General features: G+C 37.5%; 2 protein-coding genes across 3 annotated transcripts in view; both read right to left on the reverse strand.

Moving 5' to 3' along the window:
* Nucleotides 1-14,192, reverse strand: part of LOC144293366 (olfactory receptor 5M3) — a 145,609-nt gene that overhangs the window by 44,046 nt on the left and 87,371 nt on the right. The window lies entirely within an intron of this gene.
* On the reverse strand, nucleotides 8,369-9,304 carry LOC144293358 (olfactory receptor 5M5-like). Its single transcript, XM_077864448.1, has one exon. The coding sequence runs from the start codon at nucleotides 9,302-9,304 to the stop codon at nucleotides 8,369-8,371; it is 936 nt and encodes a 311-aa protein (XP_077720574.1).

Genomic DNA, 14,192 nt, shown 5'->3' on the forward strand with positions numbered 1-14,192 from the left:
TGACTTTTTTTAGCAACAAACTGAAGGAGGATGAGAACAAGCAAGAAGCTTATTTTAAGAACAGTATTCTAGGAATAATAAAGAACAGAGGCAAAGGCAGCATATGTGATCTTTGGAACTGCTAGAGATGTGTGTACACGTATGGGTTTCATGCAGAGGAGTGCAAAAGTCCCAGCTTAGATATTCCCTAAAATGTAAATGACTCCCTTCTTTGAAAGCCTGATTCATCTCTACTTATGAGTTTCCTACCAAGAATAGCAATGACCTTCACTGCAGAACAGGAGTCAGTGGAGAGTTGTAGCTCCTCTTCCAGAAGTGCCTAGCAGAAAATTACCTTTGAAAAGCCTATTTCTTTAAGTGACATCAGCAGGATGGCTTAGGAGATAATTTTATATTCATTTGCACCCAGAAAACCCCAGAAAGAGTGTAGATGGTTTTCCCAGGACAGAGAAAAGATCAGGATGTGAGAATTTCGGATTTATAAAAGATACTGTAGGAAATTGGACTTAGGGGATCATTTGCAGAAAAACTCATTTGTTGCATGTCACTTAATGACCACCTTTGGGATCTGAAATGGTCTTGACTCGTGACCTCCGTGACTTGTGTGGAATCCAGAAATATCCACTTGAAAGTAGAGCAAAAGTTCTGCTAAGTGAAGGAAGGCACAAAAAAAAAAAAAAAAAAAAGATGATGAAGAACATGTGTTTGAAGAGAAAGAACATCACAGATGACCCAGCTGCCCACATCAGGCCAGAGTAAAAGCTGAGCATCTTCTGAACAATGGGTTCTGGGTTTAGTAGATTACAACCAGACAAAGCCTCTAACTAATGAGGAAAGAAAAAGCAAAGTAGTTTCAAAAGGACAGCACAAAGCTGCAAATGGTAAAACCTGGAACTAGGATTAACTATATAATAAACAAGGTTGAGTACAAAATAAGAGAGTAAGTTATCCATGTTCCAAACATATTAAGCATTTCAAGATGGTGACAGCAGGGCATGAAAACTAGCTTAACACTGTTGGAAGCAGGGTGATGTCAACTGCACCAGGTGCATACCTAAGAAGCCAGGTGCTCCTAGAGCACAGGGGCTGTACAGGGACTAACAGAGACAACAATGGGGATATAGAAGGAGAGCACCTCTGTGAAAACAAGAAGTAAAAAAAAGGATAAAAGAAAAAAAAAAAAAAAAACTCAGGCAAGGATTCAGCCTCAGTGAGAATATGCCAGAGGGCAACTCTGCTCAATAGGCCAGCTATCTAGATGAATTTTGTAGCCCATTCAATTACAAGTGAATGAGAAAAAGACTATTTAAGATTAAGGAAAAACTCTTAGCAACAATTTATTGAAAGAAAGCTCCTTAAGTTTCTTTTTTTTTTTTTAAATACAAACTTCATTAAAAATCGAATGAAACCATTGAAACTATGGAACCAAAACCACGATAAATGCACAAACTCAAAATCTTGCCAAAATATAAATAGATAGGTGAAAGATAGATGATAGATAAATAGATAGGTAGATACACAGATAGTTAATAGATTGATGATAGAGAGATAGATGATAGATAATAGATAAATGATAGATAGATAGACAGATAAGAGATAAGAGATAGATGATAGATAAATAGAAAGGCCTCACAGATTGCCTGGCTCCAACTATAAGAAATCTTCTGCTAGAGGAAGCTTCAACCCATACCTGAAAATGTCCTTGTTTTTTTCCATAGCAAGTAGAAATTTCCCCTTTCTTGGTTCTTTTGTACTAGTGACAGATCAGTAAAATATTATCCAGGGAGATCAATGGAAATCTCAAAAGCCTGTTGTCAGGGAAATTCATTGAGGTTCAAACTCAGAAGCTGAGAACAAGAGGCATTGCATAGGCATATTTCAAGCAAACACGGTGCAAATCGGTGTACCTCAGTTTAAGACTTTTTTTGGGGTCCCTTCCTGACTAAAAATGAAGAACATAAAAACACAGTGACTTACTTCTGGTTCTAAAATGTACCTATTTTCTCACCTCTGGTTAAGGACGTTCACTGAGGCCTTTCTAAGCTGTAAATGTAGCTGCATTTATACCAGGATGTGGGAGGTAAGGACAGGTCTTCAAGCAAATCTCTGAAGAATTTGAGAATAGCAGCGATGAGTGTTACATGGGGAATCATGCCTCTGGGATTAATTGGGACACTCTCAGATCAGAAAGCTAATCACATGCCTCAGTCTTACAGTCCCTAATTTCAAATTTCCTATTTACCCTAAGACCTCTGGGGAAGGCACACAAAAGAGATTCAACTTCAAATTTGGATGATAGGTTGATTTTTTTTTTCATTTTGTTCTTTCACTCTAAAACTATGTCTTCTCCTAAAATCCAGAGCTCTCAGAATGTCCCCTCTGATGAACGTCAAAGTCTTGGGGAAAGTGAGTCACAGGTAGAATGGTGAAACACACAGGTCATTGTCAAATGCCTTGGTGAGTACTTCCTAGGTGTGGACAACTTTCCAGTAGATAATTCCACGTCCTCAAAATAACCCAAGAGGCAGGGACTCCATCGTGAACATTTGACTAAAGAGACAGAGGTTCCACTAAAGCGCCAGTGATGGACTAACACCCCCAGTGCCATAGAGCTGCTAAGTGGCAGGGTAGACTTCCATGCCTGTCTTCATGTCCCAAGTGGACTCCATCTTCAATTGTATGTAGCTGTCATGCCTCAACCTGCAGTCACACTTTGTCCTTCTGTCCATCGCTGGCTTTAAATATTCCCTGAGCTTCCTCTCCACTCAGCTCCTTCCTCATTCCCCCCAGATTCAAGTTGTTCTGCCCATAGGAAAGGCTCAAATACATGTCTTCCCAAAAGAGGCTTTCTCTGTACCCCCTGAACCAAGACCTTAGTGCTCTGGGCACCCTGCCCCCATCCCAGTCTAATACACCCTGTTTAATTACCTGCCAATGTCTCTCTTGCCACCACGACATTGAAAGCCCATCTGGGCCAGGACCATGATCTCAGCATGTAGCCTAGGCCCTGGCAGATGATAGTTGATCAACAGATACTTTTGGAATAATGTAAGGAGTGTGCAGTGTGTACCTAATTCTGTGAAGACTCAACAAGTCTTGGTTATCCCCTCCCAGGTAACTTTGCATTTTATGGAGCATACTTCTTTCTCTCATAAAAATGAAATCTGTAGGGAGATGAAATGGAGTAAGTGACTAATTTGGGTAAGAAACCACAGGAAAGAAATCAGAATGAGGGGAATTAATTATAGGCTTTAGGCATTGGACATGTAATATGTGCCAGATTTAGACTTAGCACTTTGCAAGCATGAGTCCAGTAATTTTTCACACAACTCCATGGGGCTTTAGTACTATTATCTTCATTTTACAGATGGGAAACTGAGGCTTATAAAGATTAAGTAACTTTCCTGGGCAGAAGCAAATTATAAATTGGGAGCCTGAGATTCAAACAGGCCAGTCAGTAGGGTTTGATATTGCGTTGTTGATAGTTTCGCCAAGAAATGTGACAAGCTCAACTGTGCTAAACTTTCTCCAGGTTCTCTGGCATTCATTCATTTGTTCATTCATTCATTCACTCATTCATCCACAGGGTTAAAAACATTCAGGGATAATTTGTATTTACCACTGTACTGTCAATGTAGAGAATATAAGAGAAAGTGAAAAGATTTGTGTCCTTAAACAGTTTGTTTCATGGTCGGTGGAATGAGGTATGCATATTTAAAATTTCATGGTCATGTTTTCAATGAGTAGAATTTGTGAAATCATTTTGGAAAGTGGTAGAGATAGAGCCTGCAATGAGCTAATCATAATGAAAAGGGCATAATAATAGTTTATTTATTCAATATATATCTATTGAGAATGATCTATATTCTAGGTTTGAGAAAAATACTGGCTTTAATATTTTAAATTGCCCACAATAGTGAGGAAAACCAGATATGAACCTTGTCTTGTGGAGTCGACAATCTGGAGATGACACAATTGTGAATTAATCACACAAATATACAGATTTTAACTCAGAGTTGTGAAAAGTCCCGTACATTAAAGATTCATGATACTGTGAGAACATAGAAGATAGGGCTTACTCAAAGAAATTAGCCACAGATCCACCAAAGATGGAGCAGGAAAAAATAGCTAATACCAACAAAGACAAAAATTGAAACTTTTAGTTTTTAACACCAAATTTAAAATGGGAAGAAAATTTACCTACACAGAAATAACAGATAATCTAGTAATACAATCTTTTCAAGAACAAATTATTACAGGCCAGAAAATTAAATATTTTCTACATGTTAAAAGAAAATATCAATCTATCTAAAGCCATACCCAAATGAATTCCTCCTTGAGAGTTAAAAATTAAATTGAGACAGTTTTAGAAAAGTAAAAACAGAGTTTCTCTCATAGGAACTGTCATTAAGGACTAATAAATAAGAGTATAAATCATGTAGGTGAAAACTTGACCCAAGATGAAAACTGTATGAAAAGAGAACAGTAGTGAGTCATTGACAAAAACGCTAATATTAAAGGAACATTAATAATATGCAACAAAATTATAATTACAGTCATGTGTGACATAATATTGCAACAGTTTATTTTTAAGTTATAATTTATTATCAATCATATATTATATACTTCATGACACCATATAAGATAGAAGCAGCAGTACCCACAATTAAAATACTTCATAATCCTTTTATTACTGCACACCAATATTAGTAATGAAGACTTAGGTAAATCATCTACACAAATTTAAAGAAATTTATTAAAAATAGAAAATACAGGGGATCCGTGGGTGGCTCAGCGGTTTGGCGCCTGCCTTCGGCCCAGGGCGCGATCTTGGAGTCCCGGGATCGAGTCCCCTGTCCCGCTCCTGGTATGGAGCCTGCTTCTCCCTCTGCCTGTGTCTCTGCCTCTCTCTCTCTGTGTCTATCATGAATAAATAAATAAAATCTTTTAAAAAAAATAGAAAATACAATGTATAATAACCAAACAAAAAGTAGACTCAAAAACTAAAAATGAGTTTAAAGAATGCAATTTAATTCATGGCGGGAGAGGGAGAAAACCATAGAGAAAATGCATTCAAGGACAAAATAAATTGTTAAAAAATATTCCTAAATATGTATCTCCACAATAAAATATGAAATTCAAGTTTAAAAGGATTCAGGGCCTCAAAGTCAAGGGTAGAAATGTACATAATAGGCATCAAGTAACCAAAAACAATTTAAAAAATACCACTGAAGATACATGAATAGCAGGAAAAATACACTTTTAGATTTTACTCCGCAAAGTTGAGAAAGTACATAATGATAAAAGTGGTAAAACTAGCTTGTTAATTGACATAAGATAATAAAAGGAAAAAATTATAAACATAAACAAAATCATAACCATATCTCTCAGTTTTTAGAAACAAAATATTAAATCATTTGTAGGGATATGAAAATCTTTTTAAAAAATCAATAGGATTGACCTTGACCTCATAGAAACCTGCTCTGCTCAGCTCCTATATCTTCTGAGAGTGTTTTTGACACCATTGACTTCCAGAACTAGTAGTCTCAGGAGAAAAAGCTGAAGGTGAACAGTAGGGTACCATGACATGGATGGATGTACAAATTGCTCAGTGGGATTGGACCACTTCTAATGCCTGAAAAGGGAAAAACATAACACTCCACTTTTGTTGCTATTTTCCCTGTGAACTCTTACATCTGCATGTGGCAGATTCAGGTTTGGGAATCAGACCAGCTGGGGAAGAAAGAAAGGATGAGCAAGGCATGCACAACTGATGACAAATTGCAACACATGCTAACCCCTCTGGGTAAAGAAGCCCTGTGATGGCAAGTACCAAACAAAAGGGCTGACACAGAGCTCAGTACAGACTACGAATAGCTTTTTTTTTCTTGTTCATTCTCGTAGCCACACCTTGGCCCAATAAAGTGGTATCATGTGGCTTCTGGGAAGATAACAGGCCTGAAATCTGGAAAATAAAGTATTTCTATATGTCTTAATTGTATCTTCTCTCAGAGACGCTTCAAGAAAATTCTCCAGTGTTCAAACTTCCAGAAAAGGGGTGGTAAAACTATTTTTATAAATATAGTCTACTACATCAAGGAAAGAATTGACAGATTGGTCCTACAAGATAGAACCAGAAACAGACTGATACAAATATGAAAGCTTGATACATGACAGAATTTTCACTCAAATCTTAATGAGAGGGATCCCTGGGTGGTGCAGCGGTTTGGCGCCTGCCTTTGGCCCAGGGCGCGATCCTGGAGACCCAGGATCGAATCCCACATCGGGCTCTCGGTGCATGGAGCCTGCTTCTCCCTCTACCTGTGTCTCTGCCTCTGTGTGTGTGTGTGTGTGTGACTGTCATAAATAAATAAAAAATTTTTAAAAAAAGAAATATAAACATTTAAAAAAATCGTAATGAGAAATGTATGGAATCTTTTTTAAAAAAATAGAAAACTTATTACTTTCATTAAAGATCAGAATTAAAGACTGTTTGCAACATTTATAATACCAGCAAAAATAAAGACTTAAAGATGAAATATTTCAAAGCGTTGAAAGAAAATACAAGAGAATATCTTTACAATAGGAAAAAGTTATTTCAACAAGACATACAAAGCACAACCATAAAGGAACATTAAAATTGGAAGTCCGTTAAAATGAAAAATTTCTATCCCCCCAAGTGTGTCTGGCACAAAGTGAAGTACAAGCTACAAACAGGTTGAAGCATCGACATTGCAGATATCATTAAAAGGTCAGTACCTAGTAGACAATATGAAAGCAGCTACTGCAAATGTATGGAATAAAGATAAAACAACCCACCTGAACAAAGAACAAAGAATATAGACGTACAACTAAAAAAAAAAAAAAAAAAAAAAAAAAAAAAAAAAAAAAAACCACACACACACACACACAAAAACTCTGCAGTTAGCATCAAAGTACTTAAAAATGCTTCACCTCCCTTATGAAGCCATTTTATACTGATCAGATTGGAAGACATTTCGAAAGCCTAGCAATATATAGTATTGGCAAGAATATGGAGCGAGACCAATCTCTCACAGCGTTTGCAGGCAAGCACATTGGTAGAGCAATTTGACAATATCTTCTAAATTTAAGATGCTCTATTCTTATGAACCAGAAATTACCCTCCAGGAAATGTACATGAGAGGATCTCTTGAACTGGTACACACTGAGAATTTCAGAGGAAAACGCATTGCCACATTTTCATATTATCCAGGAATTTCAGAGGAAAACGCATTGCCACATTTCATATTATCCAGGAATAAGAAATCATCTATCAATAATTCAACGAAGAGATAGACTGTGGTATATTTATATGGTACGTAGACTATCTCAGTGAAAATTGATGCTACATAATTCAGCATGGATGAATCTAACAATATTTCATGAAAATAGAATAAGTTGCAGAAAGATAGCATGTTTTGATTTATAACAAGTCTTAAATATGCCAAAATAACATTATGTGATTTTGTGGATACATAAAGACCAGCAAATATTAGGACTCTATATAGAGATAAGAAACACTAAATTCAATGAGACTCGAGTACAGGCAGTGAAGAGAGGAATAGAATCAGGCAGGGAGGACTCAGTTTGAGACTATCTGATTATGTGAAATGTCTGAAGCAAACTGGCATGGGTGAACACTTAATAATGATCACTTATGCTTGCACAGTTTTTTACATTATTTTCTATTTTTTAGCATGTGTTGGAAATGGTTCCTAATGAAAAATTAACAAGTGAAACCAGAAAACCAGTTTTATGATGGGGGTGGATATTAATTTTTAAAAAATTCTAAGGAAAATATGCCATTCCATCAAAACCCTTATGAATGAGGATTCCATCAAACCAGTATTATCACTATAAAGATATTTTTTAGAATAATCTTAGATACCTAAGGATCCTAATTACTACATGATCTATTTTGCCTATAAAGGCAAAAAGAAACAAGAAAAATAATGCTTACCTGCTATGGTTGAGAAGTTTCTGGAATTTAGTTTGAAAATTATTAAGCACTACAAATATCAAACGGATGATTATGGACATAGCATCATTTGGTATATCTGTCTTTTGCCTTTTGTTGTTTGTTGATTTATAGAGCAATAGCAATGACTTCAATCTTGTCTTTAATTTCTATGAATGTTTATTATTATTATTATTGTTGTTACTATTATTCACTGAGATGACACTTTAAATGCTAGCAAATATTTTGATATCTTCTTCTAAGTCTATTGGCAAATTATGGAAGGCAAAAAATATACAATGACAGAAAGTGACATGCTAATTTTAAATGCTCATCAAATGGCCAGATAATGAGATATACATACTACATACCTGTGACCAAAGTGTCTACTTAATTTAACAATTTCCTTTGGAAAACTTTCCTGATTGCATTTTTAACATCTTTGTTCCGCAGGCTATAAATAAAAGGGTTTAACATAGGACTCACAAAGATATAAAACACGGCAACAATTTTGCTCTGTTCTACAGATGTCTCAGAAGGAGGTCTCAGGTACATGCAGAACAGAGTCCCGTAAAAGATGGTGACAGCCGTCAAATGGGACCCACAGGTGGAGAAGGCTTTGCGCCTGCCCTCAGCAGAGTGGATGCGCAGAATGGTGGAGAAAATGAAAGTGTATGAGATGAGAATGATGGCTAGAGAACAGGTGAGATTGAAACCAGCCACCACAAACATGGCAGTTTCTTTGACATAAGTATCTGAGCAGGCAAGGACTATGAGAGGTGGGTCTGCACAGTAAAAGTGGTTGATTTCATTGGGTCCACAGAAGGAGAGGCGAAGCATCAGGATGGTCTGTGCCAGACCATTCACAAAGCCATAAATATAAGGGGTGGCAACGAGAGAGAAGCAGACACACCTGGACATCTTGCTGCCATACAACAGGGGTTTGCAGATGGCCACGTAGCGGTCATAGGCCATCACTGTGAGCATATAATAATCGGTGATCACCAGGGCAATGAAAAAGTGGAATTGCAGAAGGCAACCCAGGAAGGAAATGGCTTTTCTCTCGGATAAGAAATGAACCAGCATCTGTGGAGAGACATTGGTGGTATAACAGAGGTCCACAAAAGAGAGATGACTGAGGAAGAAGTACATCGGAGTGTGAAGTTTTGAGTCACTTCTGATTAACAAGATCATGCTAACATTGCCAAGCACTGTGATAAGGTAGATGACTAGGAAGACCACAAAAAGGACAGGCTGCAACTCAGCTCGATCTGTCAGTCCCAGGAGAATAAACTCAGTCACTGCTGTGTAGTTGTTCTTTAACATTGTGTGTGCGTGGCTTCAAATGAGGGCTAAAAGAAGGGAAATAAACGTTTCATCATGTCATCTGATAAGTCTTCTCTAAAACTTTAAACATTTGCAACATAAAAAAATAGCTTAGTCAATGCAATTGATATTTCAAATACCTAAATTAGTAGAGAGCTCCTTTTATAAAGGCAGTAATATTTTAAATGCTTTCCTGAAAGTCTTCACATTGAAAAGACTTTACCTTATCTGCAAGATTTATTACATTAGTGCACTTAAAATGTCCTTAAATGTTGCTTTTTGGTGGGGGGGACATGGAAATCCTTGCTTTCTCAATGTATTTTTGATGTGGTATATAAATCATCATCTGTTTTGCACAACTGAATCAAATGATACATATCCCTGTAGAACTGGGTTTTGTCCTCTTGCCCCTCTTGACTCAAGATCATTTCAAGCATTTATTCCCACTCAGCAATGCATGTCCTTCCCTTTATGTGTCCTCTGCTCAGGTGGTCCTTATATCACCAAATCTTACTTAACTTTAAGACTCAGCATCAGATCTCCTTTGTATTGTTTATTATGCCAAAAATCAGGGCCAAAATTTGGTTCATGAGGCACAAAAGTCAATTATATTTTTAGTATTAAAAATAATAATGTAGAGTATATAAACTGTACATATATATACGCACACACATATATACACACATGCAGACATATCTATGTATAAGATATACACATACATATATATCAGTGGTATCAATGGTTCATCGGAAGAGAAATTAGGGAAAACATGCATTAAAAGGCTCCCAGGCATGGGGAAGGAGAAAATAATGAAAAAAAGATTAATGAACATATCCACACTTTATAATACTTCTAACTCTACCTCCTTTTAACTCTCACCAAAATTAAAAAATATTCTATAACATAAACTCGGAGTTTTACAATACATGTAAATATTCTTGCTGAAATAATAATATTGATCATACAACTGAGACAAGACATAAAATAACTCAAGTGCATTTCCCCACATGTCTGTAGGTTGAAAGTACCATAAAGACCATCCTGGAAAACCTAAACCATCCTTCACTAACACACACCCAGGTGTGGAATGTTACACTACTTCTTACTAAGAGTTATGGGGCCAAGGCAGGACGGGGATCATTGTAAGGTACTTTGTAAATATCTCCAACATTCTTGTCCATTGTGTTGTCCATTGTTTTGTCCACGTGTAGTCCCATGTACGTTACTCTGCACATGTGGATTTTGGACTTAAAGATCAGGATAATAAAATAAAATAAAAATAAAATCACCTAAATCAATGTAATCATAATTATTTTGTTGTTTTGAATACTCTTCAGTGCTGGGGTGGTATTTTAATAAATATTCGCTTATTAACACGTAAATCAAGTGTCAAAATAATTAATGTCTCTTATTTGTTACTGTAGGGTTAATGATGCAATGCAAACTTTAACACTTTAGATAATTTAACTGAGTATTTTGTGGCAATAACTTTCTTTCAATGAAACAAAACATAACATCCTACGTGATTTGAACAAAGAAAAACTCAGAGAGAAGTATTTGTAGGGAGACAGATGTGGTTCTGGGGACACGTGAGGCTTTGCTTTCTTAACATTTACCCTCACCCTGAAATTTTCTCACATAGATGCTTGCTGGAACTATACGGGCACCCAAAGATTGTAGATGGTTGGTCTTTATTTCAAGAAGACTTATATCTCCTAGTGGGTGGTCATAATTCAGTTTAAAGTGGAAAAGATTGAGTGAAGGCATCTTCATGAAATGCATTTTTAATTAACTTTAAATAATTAATGTAGATCATAAACCTAAGAGTGGCCGACTCTCTGTGAAGGGGTACAGAGCATTATACAATAGGACGCTTATAACTATAAAGAGTAGCATCATTAACTTGGAAGGAATCGGATAGATTGTTAACACCACTCCCTAATTTTCTTCATGAAATAAGAGAAAGTATTCATAGCTAGGGTTTGACAGTCATCAAGGTCAACAGATATTGGAAGTCCTCAGTGAGACCTCCTCACCAGAAAGCCCACATGTCCAATTCCTAGCTATGGGAATTGATCAAGTTACCCATCTCTCTGTGTCTAAATTTCCTCATGCATAAAATTTGGTTCTCATAGAAACTCCCTTCTATGAGGGATTTAATTCAGGTAAAATTTTAAAACATGTCTGACATGTAGGAAGCACTTAATAAGTTGTAGCTATTATTATAATGAGTGGAAGATCCAGGTCTAGCCTAAAATAATCCTCAACATTGAGGTACCTGGGTGGGTCAGTCAGCTCAGTGTCTGCCTTTTATTCAGGTCATAGTCTCAGGATCCTGGAATTGAGCCACACTTTGGGCTCTCTGCTCCCTGGAGAGTCTCCTTCTCTCTCTCTCTCTGTCCTTCCGGCTCACCACTCCTGCTGGCTCTCTCAAATAAGTAAATAAAATATTTTTAAAAATAAAATACCACTCAACATCAAAGTGTGAGTCTCAGGGACAAGAGTTTATCTAATCATTACCTATAGCCTCAGTGGCACCTAGAACAATGCTTTCCCAAATGGAGCCAGTCGATCATTATATATGGAATGAATGTCTTCTCCGGTCAGTTTTGTTTCCATTTGAAGCACTACTCTACTGAACATGTATAAATACTTGTACTTTTAGAAGATCACTAAAATTTAGATCAAGGCATTTGCTAATTCATCATAATATGTTTCAGCCCATAATTTTATTTGTGTTGATTAAAAGATTTATTTCTTCATTCCAAGCTATATTTTCATAAAACCAAATCCTACCTCTGCAAGAAGCCTGATTTCCCAATGATAGCATGGACAGAAGAACCTGAGGAGTTTATAACAGATTTGTCATATAGGGACCAAATCCCCATGGTTTAATTATTCCTAGCAGCAAGTCATTCAGACTATGTACAGCCACTATCTTATTCTCTTGCAAATCCTAAGTTTGTCGAGGACTTAATTTGGGCCTGTTCCCCAGTATCAACAGGGAATCAAATCTCCTGAGAATCATAAAAGAATGGGATCCATCATTTATTTTAGTTATGGGTGAATATCTTTTTATTTTTTGACAGGGGGAGTAATAGGTTCTCTTGTTTACAACATATAAAGTAGAATGGTACCTAATATACAGAGAAAGATTTGGAGTCTAGAATGCCATTGGTAGATTGACTAACTTCTGTTGAACATGGGCGAGTTATTTACTAATTCTGAGCCTTGTGCTTTACCACTATTATTATTTTTGAGATAGAGAGAGAGAGAGAGAGAGAGAGTTAGAGGTTTGGGGCAGAAAGAGAAGCAGAGATAGAATCTCAAGTAGGCTCCACGCTCAGCAGGGATCCCAAGACTGGGCTCCATTATAGGACACTGAGATCATGACCTGGTCCAGAATCAAGAGCCAGATGTTAAACCAACTGCGCCACCAGCTTTATCTTTTTAATAGGAATAAGAACACATGGCTATATGTGTACTATGGGAACATTATGGATATACCGGTAATATAAAAATGTTTGCTGGTGATTCTCCCTTTGTCACCTCACCCCACCCAGGCTTTTTGCCTTTTCTTCTCTTTCTCCTTTGTCCCCCTCAAGTTGAACCCTTATGGATCACACCAATAGAGCTCCTTGGGTGTCCAGATTCAGGTGAGTTTGGCCAATGCCAGAAATCAGCAGGGTATCAGAGGTAGGAGAAAGAGAAAAAGAACTCTATTTACTTCCCATTCTCTCCCAGATGCACAATGAAGGTGCTAGAATGGCTGCATCCTTCCAAGCAAAACTCCTCCTGAGCTGTGTGTTGGGAAAGAAGGTGGCCAGGGACTTGCTTCCTGCTTCTAGCTCTCTTTGGGTGGTGGTTGTGGTCACTGCATGCTCATTTCAGAACAGGGGATGGGCTCTACTTTCTGCTGCTAGCTTCCAGATGCTTCAACTTCTTTGATCAATTTCTGTAGCTTTGCCTGTATTCTGTGTCCTTTCACTAAATTCTCATCAGGTAAAGAGTCTGAGTGAAATGTTGTTTCACACAGCATACTGTGTCCCTAACATAGGCCTGAGCAGTATGCGGTAGTTCTTCATACTGTTGCAATGGAAGTAGTAGCCGCAAGAATGATTATTCATTTTGTTATAGTTTGGGGATAGATCTGGGTTTTGAAGATTCTGGCCTGGAGCTCAAAAAAGACCATTGAGTTACCCTCTTTCTGGATCCTGAATCAACTGAGGACTACACATAGGAGTCAGCTATTGTTCATAGCAGCATTGTTGCAGGTAGAGTTGGATTTGACAATGTGGTTTAAACATGCTTTTCTGTTCCTTCCTTCTGAATTGAAGTCACCAAGCATAACTCTTGGTCCTTCTTTTCCTTTCCAGAGCCATGGCCAGTCACCACACCTGATTGATCGAGTTGAGACATGTTCATGAATCACATAGAGAATTAGATGACTTGTATTGTCTGCGTGGCAGCAGCAAAAATCCTTTCCATAATCTCACCCATCTCCCCTCACCCTACTTAGATAAGTGTGTGAGGGAAGTAGTAAGAGGAATTCAAAAAGTCCTTTAAAACTTTTCCCCAAAGTCATTTAGAAATCTCTGCCTCGGGACGTCTGGGTGGCTCAGCAGTTAGGCACCTGCCTTCGGCTCAGGTCGTGATCCAGGACCTGGGTCGAGTACCACATAAGGCTCCCTGCAGGGAGCCTGCTTCTCCCTCTGCCTATGTCTCTTAGTCTATGTCCCTCTGAATAAATAAATAAATCTTAAAAAAAAAAAGAAATCTCTGCCTCAATCCTTGTTACCACAATGGACACCCCTTTCATCTGTTTATGCATACCAGGAAAACTTTGTCCCTGACTATTATTCCCTCTTAGTTTCATTCTTTCCCAGAG

Source organism: Canis aureus, chromosome 21, assembly GCF_053574225.1.
Source record: "Canis aureus isolate CA01 chromosome 21, VMU_Caureus_v.1.0, whole genome shotgun sequence".
NCBI classification, from domain to species: Eukaryota; Metazoa; Chordata; class Mammalia; order Carnivora; family Canidae; genus Canis; species Canis aureus.